This window comes from Phacochoerus africanus, chromosome 3, assembly GCF_016906955.1.
Source record: "Phacochoerus africanus isolate WHEZ1 chromosome 3, ROS_Pafr_v1, whole genome shotgun sequence".
Lineage (NCBI taxonomy): Eukaryota > Metazoa > Chordata > Mammalia > Artiodactyla > Suidae > Phacochoerus > Phacochoerus africanus.
In genome coordinates, this window is record NC_062546.1 from 145,916,532 (window position 1) to 145,938,857 (window position 22,326).

General features: G+C 37.3%; 1 protein-coding gene across 4 annotated transcripts in view; it reads right to left on the reverse strand.

Moving 5' to 3' along the window:
* Positions 1-22,326, reverse strand: part of GPR155 (G protein-coupled receptor 155) — a 44,489-nt gene that overhangs the window by 19,346 nt on the left and 2,817 nt on the right. For 2 of the 4 annotated variants that reach the window (XM_047772914.1, XM_047772916.1), the window contains exons 2-9: positions 20,176-20,672; positions 10,956-11,355; positions 8,589-8,754; positions 7,876-8,031; positions 6,471-6,554; positions 5,169-5,286; positions 1,134-1,218; positions 710-800 (exon numbers count right to left, since the gene is read on the reverse strand). In XM_047772914.1, the coding sequence (XP_047628870.1) occupies positions 710-800; positions 1,134-1,218; positions 5,169-5,286; positions 6,471-6,554; positions 7,876-8,031; positions 8,589-8,754; positions 10,956-11,355; positions 20,176-20,641 (1,566 nt within the window). In that variant the 5' untranslated portion in view covers positions 20,642-20,672. Of the gene's footprint in view, positions 1-709; positions 801-1,133; positions 1,219-5,168; positions 5,287-6,470; positions 6,555-7,875; positions 8,032-8,588; positions 8,755-10,955; positions 11,356-18,938; positions 18,961-20,175; positions 20,673-20,934; positions 21,141-22,326 lie in introns of those variants that run through there. The other 2 variants (XM_047772915.1, XM_047772918.1) reach the window with 2 other exon arrangements.

The following is a 22,326-nucleotide window of genomic DNA, read 5'->3' on the forward strand; positions in this document are numbered from 1 at the left end:
CAAGGCAGGGAGATGGGCTGAAGGGACACAGCTGCTCTGTATAAAATAGAGAAACAATAAGGATATATTGTACAGCATAGGGAAATACGGCCATTATTTTTTAATAATTTTAAATGGAATATAATCTATAAAAATATAGAATCACTATGTTGTACACCTGAAATTACTGTAATTTGTAAGTCAACTACAATTCTTAAAAAAAAAAAAAACAACACATACACATCCTTGGGAAATTCTAATTCAGCAGATCCCACAAGCCTCCTACTAAATAACTTTTCAATCATACTCTTTCCCTAGAAGCTTTTTTTCTAAACAAAAACTTTAGAAGAAAGTTTTCTAAAACTGTAAGTCAAGAACTTGGCTTTGATTATTACTGCTAAATTATTAAGTGGCTTTCAATTAATCACTTTTTCCTCTAATAGTTCAAAAGTATGTTTAAGAAACCCCATAAGTTTCAAACATTTGGAAGTCCTCAGCTGAAAACAGACTGAGACATGTAATCTCTTATTTTGTGATTTCATTTTCCTTTTTTTATAGACATGTAAACCTTTACCACATTTTGAGGTGCGACTTAAAGTGACATAGGATCACCAGTGTGATAAGCTGGAACAGATTTTCCAAATTAGTTTTAATGTGCGTAGAGCAAAACACATTCAAAAGCTAGAAAGAGATGTTCTCAAGAACAGAACCATCAATAAACTCTTCTCACCTGCTCTTTTCCATAAAAGAAGGCTGAGTCAATGCTTTCTCCATTATGTTTTCCAGTTATCAAAAGAACACCAACAAGGAGAGCAGGAATTCTGTAATAACAAGGGTTTAGAGAGAGAGGAGGGAAAAAAAAGAGGATGGATAGTAACTGTGTATGTGGGAACATATAAGCAAACAGAAAACCGGGAGTTTCTGTTGTGGCACAGTGGTTAACGAATCCAACTAGGAAACATGAGGTGGCGGGTTCGGTCCCTGGCCTTGCTCAGTGGGTAAGCTGTGGTGTAGGTTGCAGACGCAGCTTGGATCCTGCGTTGCTGTGGCTCTGGTGTAGGCCGGGGGCTATAGCTCCGATTGGACCCCTAGCCTGGGAATCTCCACATGCCGCGAGCAAAAAGACAAAAAAAAAAAGAAAACCACCAACTTACCCCCAGCCAGATATTATGATGATTCCAACAGGAATTTGTACCCCTTCTCTCTTTTTCAAAAGAAACAAAGAAATTGCTAGAAGGCCTAAGAATAAGAAATAGAGATTGAAAGATAGGTAATTACTCCTGATGTTGCTCAGACTTCATGAAACTTTAACAAGCCTTTTTCAATAGTAGTCTTATTTTTCTTGCCCTAGAATTTATTCTTCTAAATAAATACTTTCCCCAATATTTTGAAGCAAGTTTTCTTAATTCAGAGCAATTTATGTTTTCTCTCCTATATTGTTTCTTTATTCAATCTTCTTGTTTTATACGTGAGGATTTTTTTTTAAAGCCCACATCACTTTGTTCTTTTGACTGATGTGTTTGTAATCAAAGTATATTTGGGAAAAGAATTTTTTAAACTAGATACAGAACAATTCCAAAAATAGAACACCCCACTCTGCTGATGTAAGAAAGTATAGGCAGTTCTTAACAGGTTTTCTTTTTAGAAACTTCTCCAAATCTCAATGATGTACCTTAGCAAAAATATAAGCTTAATACAAAAACAAATGTTTCAGAATTCTTGAGCTTTTCTTGTGCATTATACCCAGTTATTTATAGAAATAACATCTTATGTAATAAATTCTACGTAGCTGTAGAAACAGAACTTTAGGGTTGGAAGGAACCCCTGTTTTAAATGAACGCTTTCATTTTATAGATTTGTAAACAAAAAGGAGTGGCACAAGCCGCACAGCCAGCAGAGGGCAGAGCAAAACTAGAAACCCAGCCTTCTGACAGACGGTAAGTCCTTCAGCTCTGTTTCTGAAACTCAGATCTGTGCACACCTAGGCGTCTGGAATTTTAAGGAGAAATGTTAAGTCTTTTTGGTATATTTGCAATAAGAATCATCTCAATGGCCATCTTATATAACCAGAGTACAGTCTCATTATTTCAGGGCTTATATCTGGTTTTATATGAAACTTGAGTTAAGTGAAGGCCAAATGACATCACAACACACAGTCCAAATGAATGTACTGTGGTAGTTTGAAGAGAGAAAAGCAGTAAGATAACCAGGTCATAAACCCATGCATCAGAGTAAAGGCAGGCCAACCTAAAAAACCCTACCTGGAGAAGTGAGTTTTGAGTTCCATTTTACATTTCAAGCTGTGATTCAGATTAGCAAAATAAGATTCTCTGTCATGTCAATTAATGGTGCTAATTACTAAATTTGTAGTTTTGTTAATTGGTGGATTTGCTTTCCTTTTAAAATTATATATTAACAGTATTTAAGGCATTCATACCTAGATTTAAGATTATATATACAGATTGTTACACTGTGCTAAAAATAATACAAATCAACAGAGATCCTTTAGACTTGTTTTTCTTTATGAGGGACCCACACATTACTTAAGTTCAGGTTTTCAGAGTCCAAGGAAACAAGTAACCAATCACAAAAGAATGCCAACTGTGTTACAGAAGTGAGGGTACTCCTTATAATGTTTATCATTCCATTCCTGCCTTATGAAAATAGTGACATAGAAGAACAGGCCCAATCTAAGCCTGCACCTCTCACTGATGAAGCTGTGAGAGCTCTTGCCTGAATCAGTTAAAACTCTTCACAAAATAAAAGTCTTAAATTAGACTAGTGTTTCCAAAAGTGTGAAGACTATAGGTGGCATAAGGGTGACCATTTTCCCACCAATTATGTGTTTATCTTAACAGGTGCTTGAGGAATTCCAGTTGTGGCTCAGCGGGTTAAGAACCTGACTAGTATCCATGAGGATTCGGGTTCAATCCCTGGCCTCGCTCAGTGGGTTAAGAATCCAGCCTTGCGATAAGTGGTATAGGTCGAAGATGCAGCTCGGATCTGACATTGCTGTGGCTGTGGTGTAGGTAGCAGCTGTCGCTCTGATTTGACCCCTAGCCTGGGGATGTCCATATGCCACACCCGTGGCCCTAAAAAGGAAAAAAAAAAAAAAAACCCAAAAACCTGTGCTTGAAAATTTTTTAACTAATACATGAAACCTGGGATTTTACTGAGATAAGGCTAAATTTATTAAAGTAAAAAAAAAGTGAGTCAATTTTAAGTGGAAAAAAAAAGAACAAGTGGTATGCAGCTATGGCAGAATTTATGAAGATAGTTTGCAAATGAGTAAAATTGCAGATGGCTGAAAGGATGACTTAAAATGACATTTTAGGTCTACATTTCTGTTATATCAATAATCTCAAGGTTAAGGGGCACCTTCACCGGGGTCAGGGAATTTGGAACAGCTTCTTTGGAAGGCTTTTAGTATGCATGCTTGGTAGGATTTAGAGAAACTTGGGGCTTTCTGACATTGATCTACTTACTGCTGTCTTATTCTCATTACCAGTTTAGCTTTAACTAACCTAAGTATTAGAGATCAAGTTGGTTGATCTGTATTTAGGAATAAAGTCTTTAGGCTCTTTTAACTGGACATCTCATGAAAACTCATGCTATGCAAGGTGTCCTTGTTTTTAAAAAGCACACATCTTCTCCTATTTGCACTGAATTCATTCTCTAATTCCTCCTTCATCACACTGTTGCTTCACTTCAAAAGGTTGTTGCCTTAGATGGGTCCTGCTTTTGATCCTGAAGGCATGAAATCAAAGGCCTCTCTCTCTCAGCCACTTCCTGACACCTGCGTCCTAATAGTGGCTACAACTAGTGCTACCATTCTACAATTTCCTTTTATGTGCCATTTTTATAGGTTTGCATTTGTGGTATAAATACAAATCAACCAGACTTAATGTTTCACAAACATACTAGAGTGTACACATCCAAATAAATGATTGTGTTTCTTCAAAAAAGCAGTTTGCTAAAACATTTTGAACATACTTTTTGGAGCCAATTGAAATGAAAAATGTTTTCTTGGAATTCCTGTCATGGCTCAGTGGTTAACGAACCCGACTAGTATCCACGAGGACGAGGGTTCGATCCCTGGCCCTGCTTAGTGGGTTAAGGATCCGGTGTTGCTGTGAGCTGTGGTATAGGTTGCAGATGTGGCTCAGATCCTGAGTTGCTGTGGCTGTGGTGCAGGCCAGCAGCTACAGCTCCAATTTGACCCCTAGCCTGGGAACCTCCATATGCCGCAGGTGTGGCCCTAAAAAAGAAAAAAAAAAAAATGTCTTCTTACTGGGTAGTCTCCTATTAACATATCCTTTTTTTTTTTCTCTCTCTCTTTTTACACCTGTACCTGCAGCATATGGAAGTTCCCGGGCTAGGGATCAAATTGGAGCTGCAGCTGCTGACCTATGCCACAGCCACAGCAACACTGGAACTGAGCTTCATCTGTGACCTACTCCGCAGTTTGTGGCAATGCTGGATCCTTAACCCACTGAGTGAGGCCAGGGACCAAAACTGCATCCTCATGCATACTATGTCAGGTACTTAACCTGCTGAGCCACAATGGAAAAAATGTCTTCTTACTGGGTAGCCTTTTATTCCCTTATTTTTCTTGTTTTCATATTACCACTTTTCCCTCTATTTAATAATACAGTTCCATTTGTATTATTCCTACTGAGTACCAAGCATAAACACTCGTATTTCATTTAATTCTCAAAACAACTCTGTAAAGTGATAATCCAGGCTTATAGACAGGGAAACTTAAGACTGCAAAAGTTAAGTCATTTGGTTAAGGCACTGCCAGAATTTTTCATTCAGTTCAGTTGGATTCTAATAGTGAGCTCTGGGACACACCTTACATGCCTCTTCCTCCTCTGCGCATTCCTTCCTTGCCCTCCCTGCCTTCAGTGCCTGCCCCCTTGGTATCTCCAAAGGGAAGCTGTGCTGACTGTGGCCTAGATCCCAAGGCCCCAAGGAAAAGGCTATGTGACTGGAAACTACCTGAGCCAAGGTAGAAACAGAGTGATCAGGAAACAGAACACAACTTTGCAGGCTCTCTGTGTTGGTGGGTGTCACTGCCCAAGCAAATATCCTAAGCCTGAACTACTAGACCTCAAACAGATCACAAGATGCTGGGGCCATTGATGGAGAAGAGGGGAACTTAAATTTCTCTTCATGATCCCACTTACCTGTCCATAGGTAAGTGCTATAGAGGGAGCTGTACAATAAAACAAACACCAAAATTTGTCCAACAAAATTTTTTTCTTTAACAAAATTCCATATCATCATTCCAGCACAGACAATAGACTGAAGGAAAAATGATAAAAAAAAAGTCAGTCATACTCATATGTTTTATTCCCAGCAACTGTATTATAATTATTCATTTTAAATTATTGTTGAGTAGCTAATTATTGCGTTCTAGTTATACTAAAGCTTCAAATTTTGTGATTAAAAAACTTTCTATAGAGCTTTAACAATACACATATTTAATTGGAACAGATAATGACAACATTCTAAATGTTAACCTTGTATTTAGTTAAGGTTTACATAGAAAATACTAAACTTCTTTCCATTATAATTTGAGACATGCATGCAAAGATTTAACTAGAAAAATAAGATTATAAGAGAGTTCAAGTTTTAGTGACTCAATTATTTCTATTAAAAAATGCAAAATTATCATCAAATGTCATTACAGTTGTCCATGGGGGTGTTGGGGGGGAACTGGTTCCAGGAACCACCTCTCAAAGGAAACCAAAATCTGAAGGTGCTCAAGTTCCTTATATAAAATTCTGTAGTGTTTGCATATAATCTATGTACAATTTCCATATACTTTAACTCAACTCCAGATTACTTATAATATCAAATGCAATGTAAATGTTACATAAACAGTGGTCAGCTTTTGGCAAATTCAAGTTTTGCTTTTTGTAACTTTCTGGAATTTTTTTTCTAATATTTTTGATCCATGGTTGATTGAATCTGAGGATTTGGAACCTATGGATATGGAAGATTGACTTTATTAGCCTCAACTTTATATAGCTCAAGACCCATTGCAAGATTTATTAAATTAGGCATAAATTAATTATAATCAAACTGTAATTGGTTTCGGTAAAAAAAAAAAAACTTTTGACTTTAATTGTACAAAGCAATCTTCTTCTCTACCAGTACTCTGTGTGTGTGTGTGTGTGTGTGTGTTGCTTTTTAGGCCTGCACCCGCGGCATATGGAGGTTCCCAGGCTAGGGGTAGAATTAGAGCTACAGCTGCTGGCCTATGCCACAGCCACAGCAACACTGGATCCGAGCCGCATCTGTGACCTACACCACAGCTCATGCAATGCCGGATCCTTTAACCTACTGAGCAAGGCCAGGGATCAAACCCGCATCCTCATGGATCCTAGTAGGATTCGTTAACTGCTGAGCCACGAAGGGAATTCCCTACCAGTAATATAATCAATGAGAAAAACATAGCTCTAATTATCTGTAAGTTTACTAACCTGAGCGATGAGTAAATTAATTGTAAGCATATGAGGAAGCTGTTTATATTTCTTGCTCAAAAGAAGAATAGCCAAAGACCAGATCTTAAAAACAAAGATTCAAAAGTTATTCAGGTTTCTTAATCTTTATAATTACTTATTAACTAACTCATTGATTAGACTCTTTCAATCAAAGAATTTTTTTATTCTAATTTGGGAAGGAATCAAAACATTTGATTTACTTTAATATGTCTAGTTCCCCCAAAGAGAATTAAGGTAAATCCACATCCAAAGTAAAATAAAAAGCATGGAGAGATCTTATGGTAAATTAACTGCAAAAATGACAGGGTTTTTAAGAACTGATGCCTTGACTAGGGCCACGGTCTAACTTTCCCTACCTTTGGTGGCAGGGCTGGGGCATAGGTTCTCAGCCAGCTATTCAGAAAAAGAACTTTAGTGGGAAATGCAGTTATAAAGCACCAGCCTAAATTTTCCCTTTTTGATTCTACCATATTGGCTCATGAGGTATCTAAATTCCAGGCTGTCTTATTTCAAACATACATCAACCACCTTAAGATTAATTTTCTGCATTCTTCATATTTAAAAGGATACACAGTGGTCAGCTAAGTACGCTGGTTTGATTTCCTTCTTTTCTGTCACCTCATTGTCAATCAAAACTTACTTATACTGTCTCTCCCCCTCAACCTGCCCTCTTATCGATGGCCATAGATTTTAAGAATATGTAACAGAAGTGAAATTTCTTAAAAATTACATGAATCATGCATTTATTTGTTGCCAGTATACATATTCATCCTTACCTCCCTTCCCTTAACAACAAAAGTTGTCTTTTTTTTTTTCAGCCAGAATACAGTTTGAATTCAATAGGCAACTCAACCTATAAGATACTCTAGTTGCCAAGTGTATTTAATTTGAGCTAGATATATCCAAAGTTTCACTAACATTAAATGCACCTTTTGCCTTGATCCCAAAGATCCTTTCCAGCAATGTGATTTTACGATAGCTAGTATTTGTATAGTGATTCACCACTTGCAGAATGCTTTTCACATACATTGTCTCACGTAATCCTTAAAAACAAACCATGGAAATGGGTGACCTCTATTTTACAGTTGAGAAAACTGAAGGTTAGAGAAGTTTAAGTAACTCTACAGAGAAATACAGCTAGTTTGTGCAAAGGCCAGGAGTCAAATCCAGGTCTGATTAAAGTTCACGCCTTGTCTGTTATACAACTCTTAACTCCCAATTGGAAAGACGAAACTCAGAAGGCTGATATTAAATTTTATGGGCAGGCTTTAGCTTTCTCTATTGCATAAGAAATTAGATTTCTACTCCCTAACTTTCTGTTACCAAGCTATTCTCAAATTCACTCTGTGATTTTCATTCATTTTTACACAGAAAATATACTTACCAAGGAGACCAGGCTGATAATACTTATATCAAAACTAACATTCTGGATGGCGTATGCCAATGGCTTAGGGTCCATGGTGGGAAAAGTCAGTAACCAGGCAGAAACATACATGATAGGTGCAGACACAAAGGTGCTTATTACCATCCCTGAGGTTATCTGCAAAAATGAAATCAAATTAAGAGTCATAGACTCAAACAATTTCCTTAAACTTGAGTCACAGCACACTAAGGCATTTAGTGAAATAATCTTCAGTAAACAGTTTAGTTCCTTCTTATTACATTTCCAAAACATCTCTCTAATGCTGTGGATAACATGTACAATATGCTCAGACACTCTTTGGTGTTAACTGATGTAGCTATTTACTGCAGTTGATTCTGTAGTGTTTTGCATCCAACAGTTGGATTATCAATGAATAATACAGATTTTTTTTCCCTCAAATTTCAAAAATTACTCTTCTGTAAATAACCTTTAGGCTTAACTATAATAAAAGCATTAAAATACTTGAAACTAAAAAAGACTAATGAAAAAAGTCATGGCTGGAATAAAGACCCCCAGATTAAATAACTCTATTGTTAGGTGATGTTACCCAACACCTCCTTATTTACAACAAGGCAGTTTGCAGATCTCAAATTCTCATAAGGGAATGTAGATTTCTGCTTCAAAATTTCATTTTTCTACTAACCACACAAACTTAGAAAGTAGTATATACATACAATCTCTACTTCCATGTTGAACTGTGTTGCAAAGATAGCCACTCCTGGTGCTACAGGAAAGACACCATACAGAAATGCATAATTTGATAAACTTGTATGGTTCACTACATTGTCGCCCTTGTCCAAGAGTTCCACCATTTCTCTGCACAGAAGTGGCAGCACCAAGCTGAAGAAACAAAAAAATGCATCATTCACTTGATGTCAAAGCATGCTGATCCCCAAGTAGTAAACTGCTCTAGTGAGCTTGTCATTAGGTTATTCTTCTCCTGCCAGGTGTATCCATTTGCATGTACATATTCTCTGCATGACTACTTATGGGCATGTTATTGAAAGAATCAAAAATTCAACTTGGAATTACTTGAAGTGAAACAATATTCTAGAAATACTTCAAACATCAGGAATTAGTAGGGAAAAAACTCTGATTTTTTTTTTGTCCTATGAGTAATTTTCTCACAAAAAAATTTATAAAAATTGCAGTTATGGAGCTCCCATCTTGGCGCAGTGGCAACAAATCTGACTAGGAACCATGAGGTTGTGGGTTTGATCCCTGGCCTCGCTCAGTGGGTTAAGGATCCAGCATTGCCATGAGCTGTGGTGCAGGTCACAGATGTGGCTCAGCTCTGGCGTTGCTGTGGCTGTGGTGTAGGCCGGCAGCAACAGCTCTGATTCGACCCCTAGCCTGGGAACCTCCATATGCTGTGGATGCGACCCTAAGAAGACAAAAGACAAAAGACAAAAAAAAAGTTGCAATTATAACTTCTGTTTTTGCTTTCCATATTAGTTCACTGAAATGTTAAAAGAAAAAAAGACTGACAAGCTGAGTAAAATTTTCAAGAAAATTACTTAACTCATTAAAAAAAAAAAAAACACCTGACCTTTATTACGATTAGGGCTTTAAATTGTTCAGGTAATGATAACAATGCTACTCAGGCTCTAAAAACCAGTAGAAAAAAATAGGTATCTTACAAGTAGCCCTTTATCTTTGTAAAGAAAAAAAGGTTTAGTGAAGGGAGCTGACATAAATGAGGTAGAGCAAAAAAACTAGTGAAATTCAGATCTGGTGAGGAGTCAATTATTAAACAAATCCTCAGATTCCATAGAAAGAGCATATCAACAGTAGTAAGTTAATGGAGAAGTTTCCACTTTGGCGCAGTGGTTAACGAATCCGACTAGGAACCATGAGGTTGCGGTTTCGATCCTTGGCCTCACTCAGTGGGTTGAGGATCCGTTGTTGCCGTGAGCTGGGGTGTAGGTCGCAGACGTGGCTGTGGCTGTGGCGTAGACCCTTGGCTACGGCTCTAATTAGACCCCTAGTCTGGGAATCTCCATATGCCACAGGAGTGGCCCTAGAAAAGGCAAAAAGACAAAAAAAAAAGTAGTAAGTTAATGGAGATTTCCTTTAGAAAGAACAAAACCAAAGTCAGTATTGTCCCAGGAGCACCTAGAAATGCTCACAGATGGAGTAAAGAAATGCTCTTATATGTATTTTTTTTAATTAAAAGACAAAGAAGAGAATAATAGGGATTAAAGAAGCAAAAGAAAGGATTTTAAAAATGAGAATATTTACTAAGTAATGGCTGATAATTACTATATTATTGTTAGTACCAGATTAATTACTGTGGCAAAATTAATTAATACTTTATTTCCAAGAACATAACACCACTATAAATAATTTTCAGAATTTATATTCATTTTTATTATTTTGAAAATATAGATACTATTTCATATTGCACTGGTCGCAAGAAATTAACTGCCTATACAAGAGCTAAATTCAACAGTTAAGTATGCCCCAAGTGCCTTGGAATAATCTTGTAGTAAAATTATATCACCTGTACCAGGAAGTGTCTGTAACCCCATGGCTAAGGAGCTAAGGACTTTTCATGTGCAGGCTAGGATCAGATGCTTCGTAATAATCCTTCATATTGACTTACCCATGTTTAGAAAATTCAACCATCCTCGGAATTATAGAATATTTTCCCCAAATTCATGACATAAAAGTTTACATTCAAAATTATTGTTTTCACCATGGCTAATAGGATTTTAATAATTTAGAAAACTTAGCCTGCAAAAATCCTTTAAAAATATGGTCAAATATGGGACATTGGAAGATATTAAGTCAAATTATATAAAAGCTGAAGGGAAACCATTGTCTTTATCCTCTGACAGTAAAATGGAAAGAATGATTTACAGAGAAATGACTTTCCACAGTATACCAAAACATCACATCTTTAAAATTATAACTAAATTACGAGGGATTACTACTTTCAAACTATTTAAAGGAGAAAATAGTTACAGACATATCCCAACAAACTGGCTAAAAAAGGCTTTCACAAAGTACAACCCTCAAGTTAAATAGGTGAGACTTACAGTTTAGCTGTGATGAGAAGAATCAGTACAACAAATGCCGATTTCTTCAGTTTCTTTATTTTTCCTACCATTGTAAGACCAAGATAAAATAGAGCTGATCCAGAAAAAGAATTTGCAAGTCCGTCAAGAAAATTTTCCATGTAAACAGGAACCTTTTGATCAAGAATAAAATTGAAGGCAATGCCAATGAAGACCATAAATACTATTGGGTTCTGTAATACACGCAGAAGTCCAAGTCCCACAATTTTTACTTTGTTTTGAGAAGCATTTGGAGTGTCTCTCCATTTCTGGATTTCACAGAAGATAAACCCTACAGGGTTTAACATCATAAGAGATATTGGTGCCACCAAGTAAATATACTGGAGATATTCTGGGTATGTTGTTTGATATAAAGCTTCAACTGCAAAATATGAATTAAAATTGATTTGAAATGATTACCACAGAAATATATTAATAAATTACATAGATAATGTTTTCCACACCTAATTATAACAAATTATAAATTAACCTAAATAGTATAGAAGGACCTCATTAGCCTAGTTTTGGAGAGGTATGTTTTAGTAATAAGGTGAAAAAGAAGAAAAACACACTTTATTAAATGATATTTAGCTTATAAAATGATAATCAACTGAAAAAATTATTTTTAGTAAAACCCACTAGTTTTTACTATGGAGAGGCTAAAACTAGTCTCAAAAGGGCAGAATTTGGGTGATGGGGTCCTGCTGTACAGCACAGGGAATGTGTCCAGTGTCTTGGGTTAGAACATGACGGAAAACGGGAAAAAAAAAAAAAGAATGGGAGTTCCTGTCATGGCTCAGTGGTTAGCAAATCCGAGTAGGAACCATGAGGTTGTGGGTTCGATCCCTGGCCTTGCTCAGTGGGTTAAGGATCTGGCATTGCCATGAGCTGTGGTGTAGACTGCAGATGCGGCTCAGTTCCAGAGTTGCAGTGGCTCTGGAGTAGGCCAGTGGCTACAGCTCCAATTTGACCCCTAGCCTGGGAATCTCCATAGGCCGTGGGAGTGGCCCAAAAAATCACAAAAAAAAAGACAAAAAAAAATGTGTGTGTATGGGTGGCTGGGTCATGTTGCTGCACAGCAGAAAGGAACATTGTAAATCAACTATAATTTTGAAAGGAATAATTGTAGAATTCGTAAACAATTCAAAGTAAAAATCTACTAACAAAATGTTTAAGTGGTCATGGTGGTTGTTGGTTCCTTTAGTGAGGAGTTTCACTGGAGTGGTAAGGCAGAAATCAGAGCACAAGAGGATGGAGGAGACAGGAGACAGCAGACTAAAAACTGAGCACTGAAGTGATGGATTACAAGCTATACAGGAAAAGAAGTGAAGATGGGAGGTGGCTAACAGAGAAAGCAGAGGGGTCAGAGACAGGGGCAGGGGCAAGGAATGTGCTGTGAAGTTCAAGAAGTACGTCTAGTTGGAGGTTTTGAAGTTCAGAGTAAGTCAGAAAGTGAGCTATTGAATTTAATATTTCCTGGATGACTAGGTCACGACTAGGATGTGGAGTTGGTGGCTGAAATGAAGTAGAGTCCTAGAGATGAGGACGTCAAGGAACCAAGAGAGCTGGGAATTTGGTGGGTAGTTCACATGGATGCTGAAGTCAAACAAGATGATGGCAAAACTTGGTAGGAGGGAAGATGACAGTGAGCCAGACACTAGTCTTCAATGAATGAGGAGCGGTGAAGAGAATGAGCTCAGCAGATGACAGCAGTGAGGATGTGGTGTTTAGCCAGGCAGAATGAACCTCAAAGAAGCAGTTTTTACAAAAGAGCAGAGAAGAATGGTCTAGCAGCAGTACATGGGCTGTCTGGACGCTATTCCTGCCTACCCACTCTTCATGTGGTGTGCAGATGAGAAAATGAGCAGCCTCTATTTGAAAAGAATGAATGACTTCGTGAAGGAAGACCAGCGAAGATGCCAAGGAATTAGGGATGGAAAGATGGATCTAAGAAATGTTTCCAGGGGAATACAATGAAGTCATGTCAATGCACATTTAACTAATGCAAATTCAACTACACTCTCCTAGGAAAACAAAAGCTTCTCTCTCTCTCTTTTATAAAGCATGTACCCACGTACAAACTAATTACTTTACTCATTGTTCATTAAAGAATAACAATGCTTGAGAAAAAAAAGATCTAGCTGTTAAGACTTTTAAGAAATGGTCCAATAGGCACAAAGTACATGGGCTTGGAGCTCCTGCTGTGATGAAATGGCATCGGCGGCATCTTGAGAGCACTGGGACTCGGGTTTGATCCCCAGCCCAGCTCAGTGGGTTAAAGGATCCAGTGTTGCTGCAGCTGAAGCTTAAGTTGAGACTGTGGCTCAGATTTGATCCTTGGCCCAGGAGCTCCATGTGCTGCCGGTGGCCAAAAAAAAAAAAAAAGTACATGTGCTTTATTTTGTGGGTGATTTGAGGTATTTTTCAAGGGTTCAAGTGAACATGATGACTTAGAATCTAACCACTGCATGAGTCTTCTTGGCAGGGGGGTGGGTTGGATCAAACTTCTAATAATTTCTTGGTATGAGTGTTGGTAGCCTGATCTTGTGTGGATCAGAGCAACTCAGAGCCTTGCAGCAAGGCTCATTTTTGGCAATGAGTTCTGAAATTTTTCAACCTAATATATACAAAGGCTGATTCGTAAATGATTTCAAGTTGAGAGAGAAAGATAAAAAAAGAACAGCTACAATCACTCACAATCACTTGCTGCACAAGAGGGGCAATCATGTGAAAAAATGTAAAAAGATTAGATCTCTCAATTTACATTAAGATAAAGTGACACAGGTAGGAAAATATATTTGTTTACTTACATAAGTCCAGGATACATAACTTCATGCACGTGTCCTGTTAAAGTTATGTAACTAGATTATATAACCTTTAGTTCATCTTGTTCTTATTAGCTAAAACCTACTTTTTATAAGATTCAATTCCCCTTTTTTCAGCTAAGCGCTTACGGAGGTCTCTAATATCTCTGAAATGCAGTAGTTAAACAAAACACATTTGATTACATAAAATTTCACAAATACTTTCCACTGATTTCCAAATTAGACATACCCACTTGTAACTCAGTGGTTTTCTTTCATGTTTCATAAAGTTTCATCTTTTAAGTTAAAAAAAAATAAAGCAGTACTTTTGATAACACTTCTAGATAGCTGCACTTCTTTTGATTAGATATATCTAGCTCTAAGAGAAAGGTGTCCATACCGGCTGACCCCTCAATTTTTAAGATAGCATATTTTGGAAAAGCCTAGTGTTTTCAATCTGAGCCCAAGAGTTTTCCTAAGTTGCCAAAATAAAATGCATAAGGTATTTCCTTTGATAGCTTATAGCACACAAAGTCCCTTAAGTTAATGCTTTTTTCCAGAAATGTACTTTCCTGGCACAGTAGCACTTCACCATCACATAATGGACCTCAGACTGTTTTAAAAGCTCAATGCAAATTTGAGCAACAGTCTTCATTATCTAGGTCTAGCCAATCACCAAGTACTTTCTCCTTTTGCATAATCTTCTGTATTTGATTCCTACTTGGAATCTCGATGCCTACTACTCCCACTAGTCAAAAATCTCAAGGTTGCATTACCTACAGTGTCTATCAACCTATATTCTGGTTTTTCCTGACCATTCCCTTCATCCATTTTATTCACTACCGACAATATAATCTAAATCTTAACTTTCAAAAACTAAGATTTTGGGGGGAGTTCCCTTCATGGCTCAGTAGTAATGAACCCGGCCAGTATCCATGAGGATGTGAGTTTGATCCCTGGCCTCGCTCAGTGTGGGTTAAGGATCTGGCATTGCCACAGGCTGTGGTATAGGTCCCAGATGCAGCTCAGATCTGATGCTGCAGTGGCTGTGGTGTAGTCCTCAGCTGCAGCTGCAATTCAATTCCTGGCCTGGGAACTTCCATATGCTGTAGGTGCAGCCATAAAAAGAAAAAAAAAAAAAAAAAGCCTAAGATTTTTCCACAGCTCCCACCGCCACAATGGTTCCTTCTTTCTCCAGCTCATGTCACTATTCCTTCCTGCAAAGTCTTTATCAGTCAGTTTATATCATGGTTATACTGGACAAACACCACGTTCATAATTACTAGTTCTACATGCTGATCATTACCTCCCAACTTTCTTGAAATCTCTCCTTTCTTATCTAAATCTTGCCTAGTATTTAAGGCCTGTCTCAGGCACCACTTCTTCCAAGGCTTCCATCTACAGCATGGCTCTCTCCTTCTTTGGATGGCTCTGGTACTTTGTTTCATATTAGTGTCACCTCAGCAAATTCTAAGTTCCTTGAAAGCATCACTTTATAACCCCCAATCCCAGCAGAGTGCTGAGCAACTCTGATAATACTTGCTGAATGGAATTAACACATCAATGAATGTCAAAGGTTTCAGACAGACTAAAAATGTATTTTGTAACATAGCAATTTATAACTAATTGTTACCCATGAGCCCATTTCTTTTTATATCCAATTTTTTCTTTTTCCATGTTCTGAATATTTATAAAGCAGGTAACTATTGGGGTATTTTAAGTCAGTTGAACAGGTACACAAAGGCAAGAGAAGTATGGTCTAGTGGGAAAGAAAAAAATTGGGAATAAATGCTTATAAAATTATTAGACTTAGGTTTCAATACGGGAATTTCAGTCCATTCTGCCATTCATTTGTGTAATTACTTAACATTATGACTTTATAAATAGGCAGCACTATTCTTTTGTTACCAATCTGAATATAGTTTTTCAAATCTGAAAAAAAATGAAAGCAGTCACCTATATTAACAAATTAGATTTATATCATTATATCAACTATTAAGTTCTAATTAATACTTGTAAATAAGGCTCTTGGGGGAGGGGAAAGTCCCACTATGAGGCATTATTATATAGCTTTGAAGAACTAAGAGACAAAATTAGCCACCCACTGTTGCTCCTATTTTGATTCCTGCAGGGTTTCAATCCTAGCAAATAACACAAAGACCCAGACTAGATCATTCCATTATTTAATGGCATACAGTTAAATGCTTCATTTCCTTTCTGTTTACAGCTCAAGCACTAGAGCATAATTATGATTAGTCAGGGTACTTACACTATCAGCATTGTTTGAAGAATAAATTATAGGACTTAACTATGCCCCATTACTATCTTTTAATGACAGAGGCAGGGAACCATTCTGATTTGCTGAAATCAACATTTCACCTTGGTAGATTCTTGGTTTCTTCTCATATTTGGATTTCTTAAACTACCTTTGAGAAGACTTGTTTTTAAAAATAGCAAGTTTCTTTTTTTCAGTCTGCAGAAATGTACTGTAGTATTCTGTCACTTGAGTATAGATAAATTAATGCAATTTCATAGACCATTATAATTGTCATAGTATGAAGAAAGAAAACTTCCTCTTTCTTTAGTCATTAACTTATCTGCCTTCTGAGTCACCTGTAAATTGGACCAATGTTGTAGAACAAATACAGTCTTAAAAAGGTCATTTCCTTGGATGTTCCTGTCATGGCTTAGTGGTAACAAGCCCGATTAGTATCTATGAGGATGCGAGTTCAATCCCTGGTCTCTCTCAGTGGGTTAAGGATCCAGTTTTGCCGTGAGCTGTGGTGTAGGTCACAGATGTGGCTCAGATCTGGCGTTGCTGTGGTTGTGGCCAGTAGCTATAGCTCCAATTTGACCCCTAGCCTGGGAACTTCCATAAACCACACTTGTGGCCCTAAAAAGCAAAAAAAAAAAAAAAAAAAGGATATTTCCTTTAAGCCACAATGCTTATGTGTAAACAAGAGAGTAGGAATTCCTAGGAAAGTCCACATAACAAACAGAAAGAATGGGTCTTCTCTCTAGAGACACTGTCTTCCCTGTTTACCCTGAGCAAGGCCAGAAGGCAGATGGGCATGGACAGCAGTGATAAATAATCTCATTGGAGCAGAGCAGATACATGGCTCTACAATTCTGTACCACACCTTCCAATTCATAGATAGAAGAGAAAGCACTTCTGCTATACTAATGGTTTCTGGTAAAGTTATTGTTTACAATGTAATATTACAAGAGCTCTTATTATTTGTGAGTTAAAAGCAAAAATCACAACTCAAAATCTGCAGTCATAATCATCAGGGAAATTGGGCTAGCACACTGCTGGGAACATGATCATTACCAGATTGATTCACCAATTTAATGTGGGACATGAGAAAGGCAACAATGAAAATGGCTAGGTTTTTTATTTGGAGATTCTGCCTTAATATGAAAATGGATAAACTCATCTAATACGTCTTTTTCCATTGCTTATTTTATATTTTTTTTCAATGATGTAAAGATTAAGGAAAACTTTGATTCTCTCTGAAAATAATGTTTTGCAAGGGCTAGCTGGTTCTTTTCATGAGTAAATGGGCATGTTATATAACTGTGTGACATAAAAGAATGCCCAGGATTTAAATTTAGGTTTGAGTCTCAGTTACCTGTTAGCTTATATGACCTTGGATAAACAATTAAGTCTTGTAAATCTGTCTTTTTATTTGAAAATGAGAATAAATAATATCTACCCTACCTCACCTGAGATAAGTAAATAAGAAGGTACTCTATATGCTATAAAGTTATAAATGTTAGTTCTAATTAGTTATGGACTTACTAATCTATGAGATCATGAAACATAGTTCATGTCTAAATTAAGACATAGCATTATTTATCAAATATTTAATACTATGATACTGAACCACTCCTAAGGTTCTTAAATCATAAACACCTTTTTTTAAAATTTTTTAATTTTTTGTCTTTTTGCCTTTTCTAGGGCTGCTCCAGAGGCACATGGAGGTTCCCAGGCTAGGGGTTGAATTGGAGCTGTAGCTGCTGGCCTATGCCACAGCCACAGCAACGCCAGATCCGAGCCGCGTCTGCGACCTACACCACAGCTCACGGCAACGCCGGATCCTTACCCACTGAGCGAGGCCAGGGATCGAACCCAAATTCCTAGTTGGATTCGTTAACCACTGAGCCACGACAGGAACTCCAAACCATAAATACCTTGACAAATGTGCATTAATTCTCCCAAGGAGATGGACAAACACACGAACTCCTTGCTCTTTTATTTCCAAAGTCTTTATTTAAATGCTTGGTTCATCCTTAATTTTAAAGTTCAGTAACCTTAAAGGAAGCTTATGCTAGAGGATTATTCTAGACTAGAATAGTCTAGTTTTTGAATATTTACAGCTCAGTTATCTAAGAGCCTAGTTTTTCCTCTCTCAAAAACCTCCTGCATCATTCATAGTTATTTAATTTCTTAGGTATATCTCTACTTATGATAAGCAAATGGAGGAGGGTAAAAGGAGAAGAATGATGAAAATTATAGTCCACTAGAATCCTTTTGGTGCCAGTGGCAAAATAATTTTTGGGATAGGGTAGTTAAAAAGAGAAGAAATTTGAAAGTTTTTTCTTTTAGGTTTATGGCCACATCTGGAGCATATGGAAGTTCCTGGGCCAGGAATTGAATCTGAGCCACAGCTGCAGCAATGCCAGATCCTTTAACCTACTGTGCTGGCTGGGGACTGAACCTGTGCCTTCGTGGCAACCTGAACTGCTGCAGTCGGATTCTTAGCACCAGAGCAGGAGCTCCAGAAATTTGGAAGTTAACTGCAGATTTCATTTGTCAATTTCATTAAGTTTCATTCAGTCTCAGCTCATCATCATCAGAGAGGCCTCACACCTTCTCACCTCACATAGCACTTCCTCATAAAATAACACTAGAACTTTATGGCCATTTCCATTGCTTGATATTAGTTTTATTTTTATTTTATTTTCTCATTGAAATATAAATTCAATATGTATGGAACTTTTTCACAGGTGTATTGTCAGCAGCAGCAGTCACTGGTACTAACAGGCTCCTATGAATGAATGAAGGAATAAACGAATGACTAGATCCATAATATTCACTATGATAACATGATCAAAGCATAGCATAAACTTTAGTCTAGAAATATTAAAAAGTAGTTACCAGGTATACATTTTCTTAGTGGCAGAGTGTTCTGGAAAATAGAAATATGTTTCCAAGATATCTCAACATCCTCAATTGGTATGTTTACTGTTTCATCAGGAAAACATACACACATAGAAACATAAAATTAGGCTGTTTAAAGAGTTAGAAAGTTAAAGAAGGAGAAATTGGAAAGGTAAAAAAAGAAAAAAAAAGCCTCACCATTTTTGTTCTCAAAACAAGAAATTAACTGCAATGAAAATATACTGACTTTCTGGAGTTGTTGTCATGGCTCAGTGGAAATGAAGGACACAGGGTTTTTTTTTTGTTTTTTGTTTTTTCTTTTTAGGGCTGCACCCACAGCATGTGGAGGTTCCCAGGCTAGGGGTAGAATTGGAGCTGTTGCTGCCAGCCTACGCCACAGTCACAGCAATGAAGGATCCGAGCTGCATCTGGGACCTACACCACAGCTCACGGCAACACCAGATCCTTAACCCACTGAGCAAGGCCAGGGATTGAACCTGGTCTCATGGATCACAGGTTTGATCCTGGGCCTCACTCAGTGGGTTAAGGATCCAGTGTTGCTGTGACCTATGGTGTGGGTTGTGAACATGGCTCAGATCTGGGATTGATATGGCTGTAGTGTATACCAGCGGCTATGGCTCTGATTCAACTCCTAGCCTGGGAACTTCCATATGCCACAAGTGTGGCCCTGAGAAAAAAAAAAGGGGACAAAAAAACCCCTGACATTTTGAATAACAAGCTTAAAAACAAGCACTAATGTAAAATAACATATATTCTAGATGGTAAGAAAAATAAGGGAAGGAAAAAGTCACTCATAAATTTTCATTGCTAACATTTAATAATGACTGTTTTGAAACAGATATATACCTATCTTTTTTACATAATTTAAATCAGAATCTGATCTCCTCTGGAAATTAGACTTCTTTCATATATGTGATCATTGAGAAGAAAGAGAATACTATTAGAAAGATGATTCACAAAATTTATTTGGATATGATCATCGATTTTTGGTAGATGTTTGAAGACATCTCAAACTCTGAAGTTGAGGAAAGATATAATTCATCCTAACTTGAGACATATTTAAGAAAAATATGAAAAGATTTCTTGGGTATTAAAAGTAAGTATAAATCACTGACAGATGCTTAGTTAAAACATTAAAATTAGAGGCTTTAAATTTTGTTAGATCCTAAAACAGTTGACATTTTTGAAACTTAAAAAATAAAAAATAACTTACCTATAGGATATCCCAATGCAAAGTCATTACTTTGAGTAGCAAAAATAGGGAATAGTCCGGCTTTGCTAAATCGACTGTCAGGACTGGCAACCAATAAGGTTAACACACATACAATGAAAAATACAGAAGCTTTGGCAATTAAGATACTATACAGAAAAGACCAATCCACATTGGAAAAATTAAGTACAACCATGTTTTTGAACAATAAAGCTGGAAGTGCAAATCTGGAGACAAAATTTCCCAGTCCTTTGGCCTGTGTTGATGTTATAACATTGGCCCTTCCTGCTATGTAGCCACAGAGGACTATGCCAAAGCATTCTAGTAAGGCTGGAAAAAGCCTTGTTATTGACATTGAGGGTGGGTCATTAGTGGAATTAAATCCATGAGCTACTGTTGAGGGCAAAGTCTTGGTCATATTGACTGCAATGGTTAAGTTCTTGGCAGATAAATCAGAAAAAGAATTCATTTTCTTTCACCCTCCAACTCCAACCAGATCTCTGGAAAGAAAGAAAGAAAGATTCAGTGTGAAATCACTATGAATTCTAGCTGAAAGTATACATTGGCAAAGCTAGATTTATTAAATGGCCAAATAAATATATAAACCCTCTTCAACTACCATCAGAGAAAAATACAATGGAAAAAAAAAGGGTTGGGAGTGTCTGTTAACGGTAACCACTTTATTCTCAAAGGTGGGTCAGCTCAAAATATTTATGTTGCTGTCCTGTATTCAATATCAGAAATGAGTAAAATAAGATCCACCAATATTATAGCTGCAGTGATGCCCTGTGGTCCTCTCTAGTGATCCACACTCAAGCTCCACCTAGTGGATGAGAGCATGGGGCCCACACAGAGTCTCTGCTGAATGTCCAGCTGCGTCCAAGTTCTCTGGAAATTTCAGAAGTTCTCAGTGCTACATAGAGTCACACAGGACAGGAGGGTCCTTTCCAGCCTGTGGTCAGATTTGACTATGGGGTATAAAGAAGAGTATATCACTGATCAACCTTGAACCAGTCATTTTTCTGTGTCTTACTTTCCTCACCTGTGAAATGGCAATAATAGTAGCTGTCAAAGGAACCTGAGATTATTCAAGTAAAGTCCTTATAAGTACATCCGGCACAAATAAATCACTGAACAGAAGTTAAATATAGCTTTGGTGTCATATAAGAAAGAGAATGAAAGAAAGATTGGTGATGGCCTTCCACCAATCTACTTGGTTCCTTTTATATACCAGCTACACATGTTGGATATCTTTTTCTTTTTCTTCCTTTTGTTCAGTGGGTTAAGGATCTGGCATTGCCGTGAGCTATGGTGTAGGTCGCAGACGAGGCTCAGATCCCATGTTGTTGTGGCTGTGGTGTAGGCCGGTGGTTATAGCTCTGATTAGACCCCTACCCTGGGAACCTCCATATGCCGCGGGAGCGGCCCTAGAAAAGGGAAAAAAGACAAAAAAATAAAAAAATAAAAAAAACCCTAAAATGTTCTCTTCCCTACCCAACCACCAAATCATATCTAAATCAATTCAGGAGTCATTTTATGAGGAAAAGCTTCTTTAATACCACAGCCAGGCCAGGAGTCATACTCCTTAGCTTTAGGTCATTTTTCTCAGTGTATAATTATACTATGCATTAGCGTGACTATGTGATTTATGTCTGTCTCCCTCACTAGACTTTAAGTGCCACAGAAGCCAGAACTGTGCATGTTTTTGCTCACTTTTGTGTCTGTAATGCCTAGGGCACACAGAAGATTTAGGAGATTAAAATAATTACCTGCTCTTAAATAGAACCTTTACCCTTTAAGCAGATCGATGTTCTCTTTTAGGAACTATCTACTTCATGGATAGAATTTTTTTTTCCAAATGTTAAGTATTCTAAGCTTTTCACTCTAACAACAGGCCCAAGACCACAAAATGTTCTAAAAGATTCTAAAGCTGTTCATAAAATGTTAAAGACAAAATGTCTTGTAAAAAGTTCTAAAGATGTTTAGAAAATGCTAAAGCAAGGAAAAGTTTATGTGACTATGACAATAATTATCAGACTTTCTTGCTGCCAGGGACACAATGAACATTAGGTTTGAGCAACTCTGCAACTAATCAGCTTGTATTAGTAACTGGAAATTAACATGGTGACAATTGCCAATTCCTAAGTGATTATT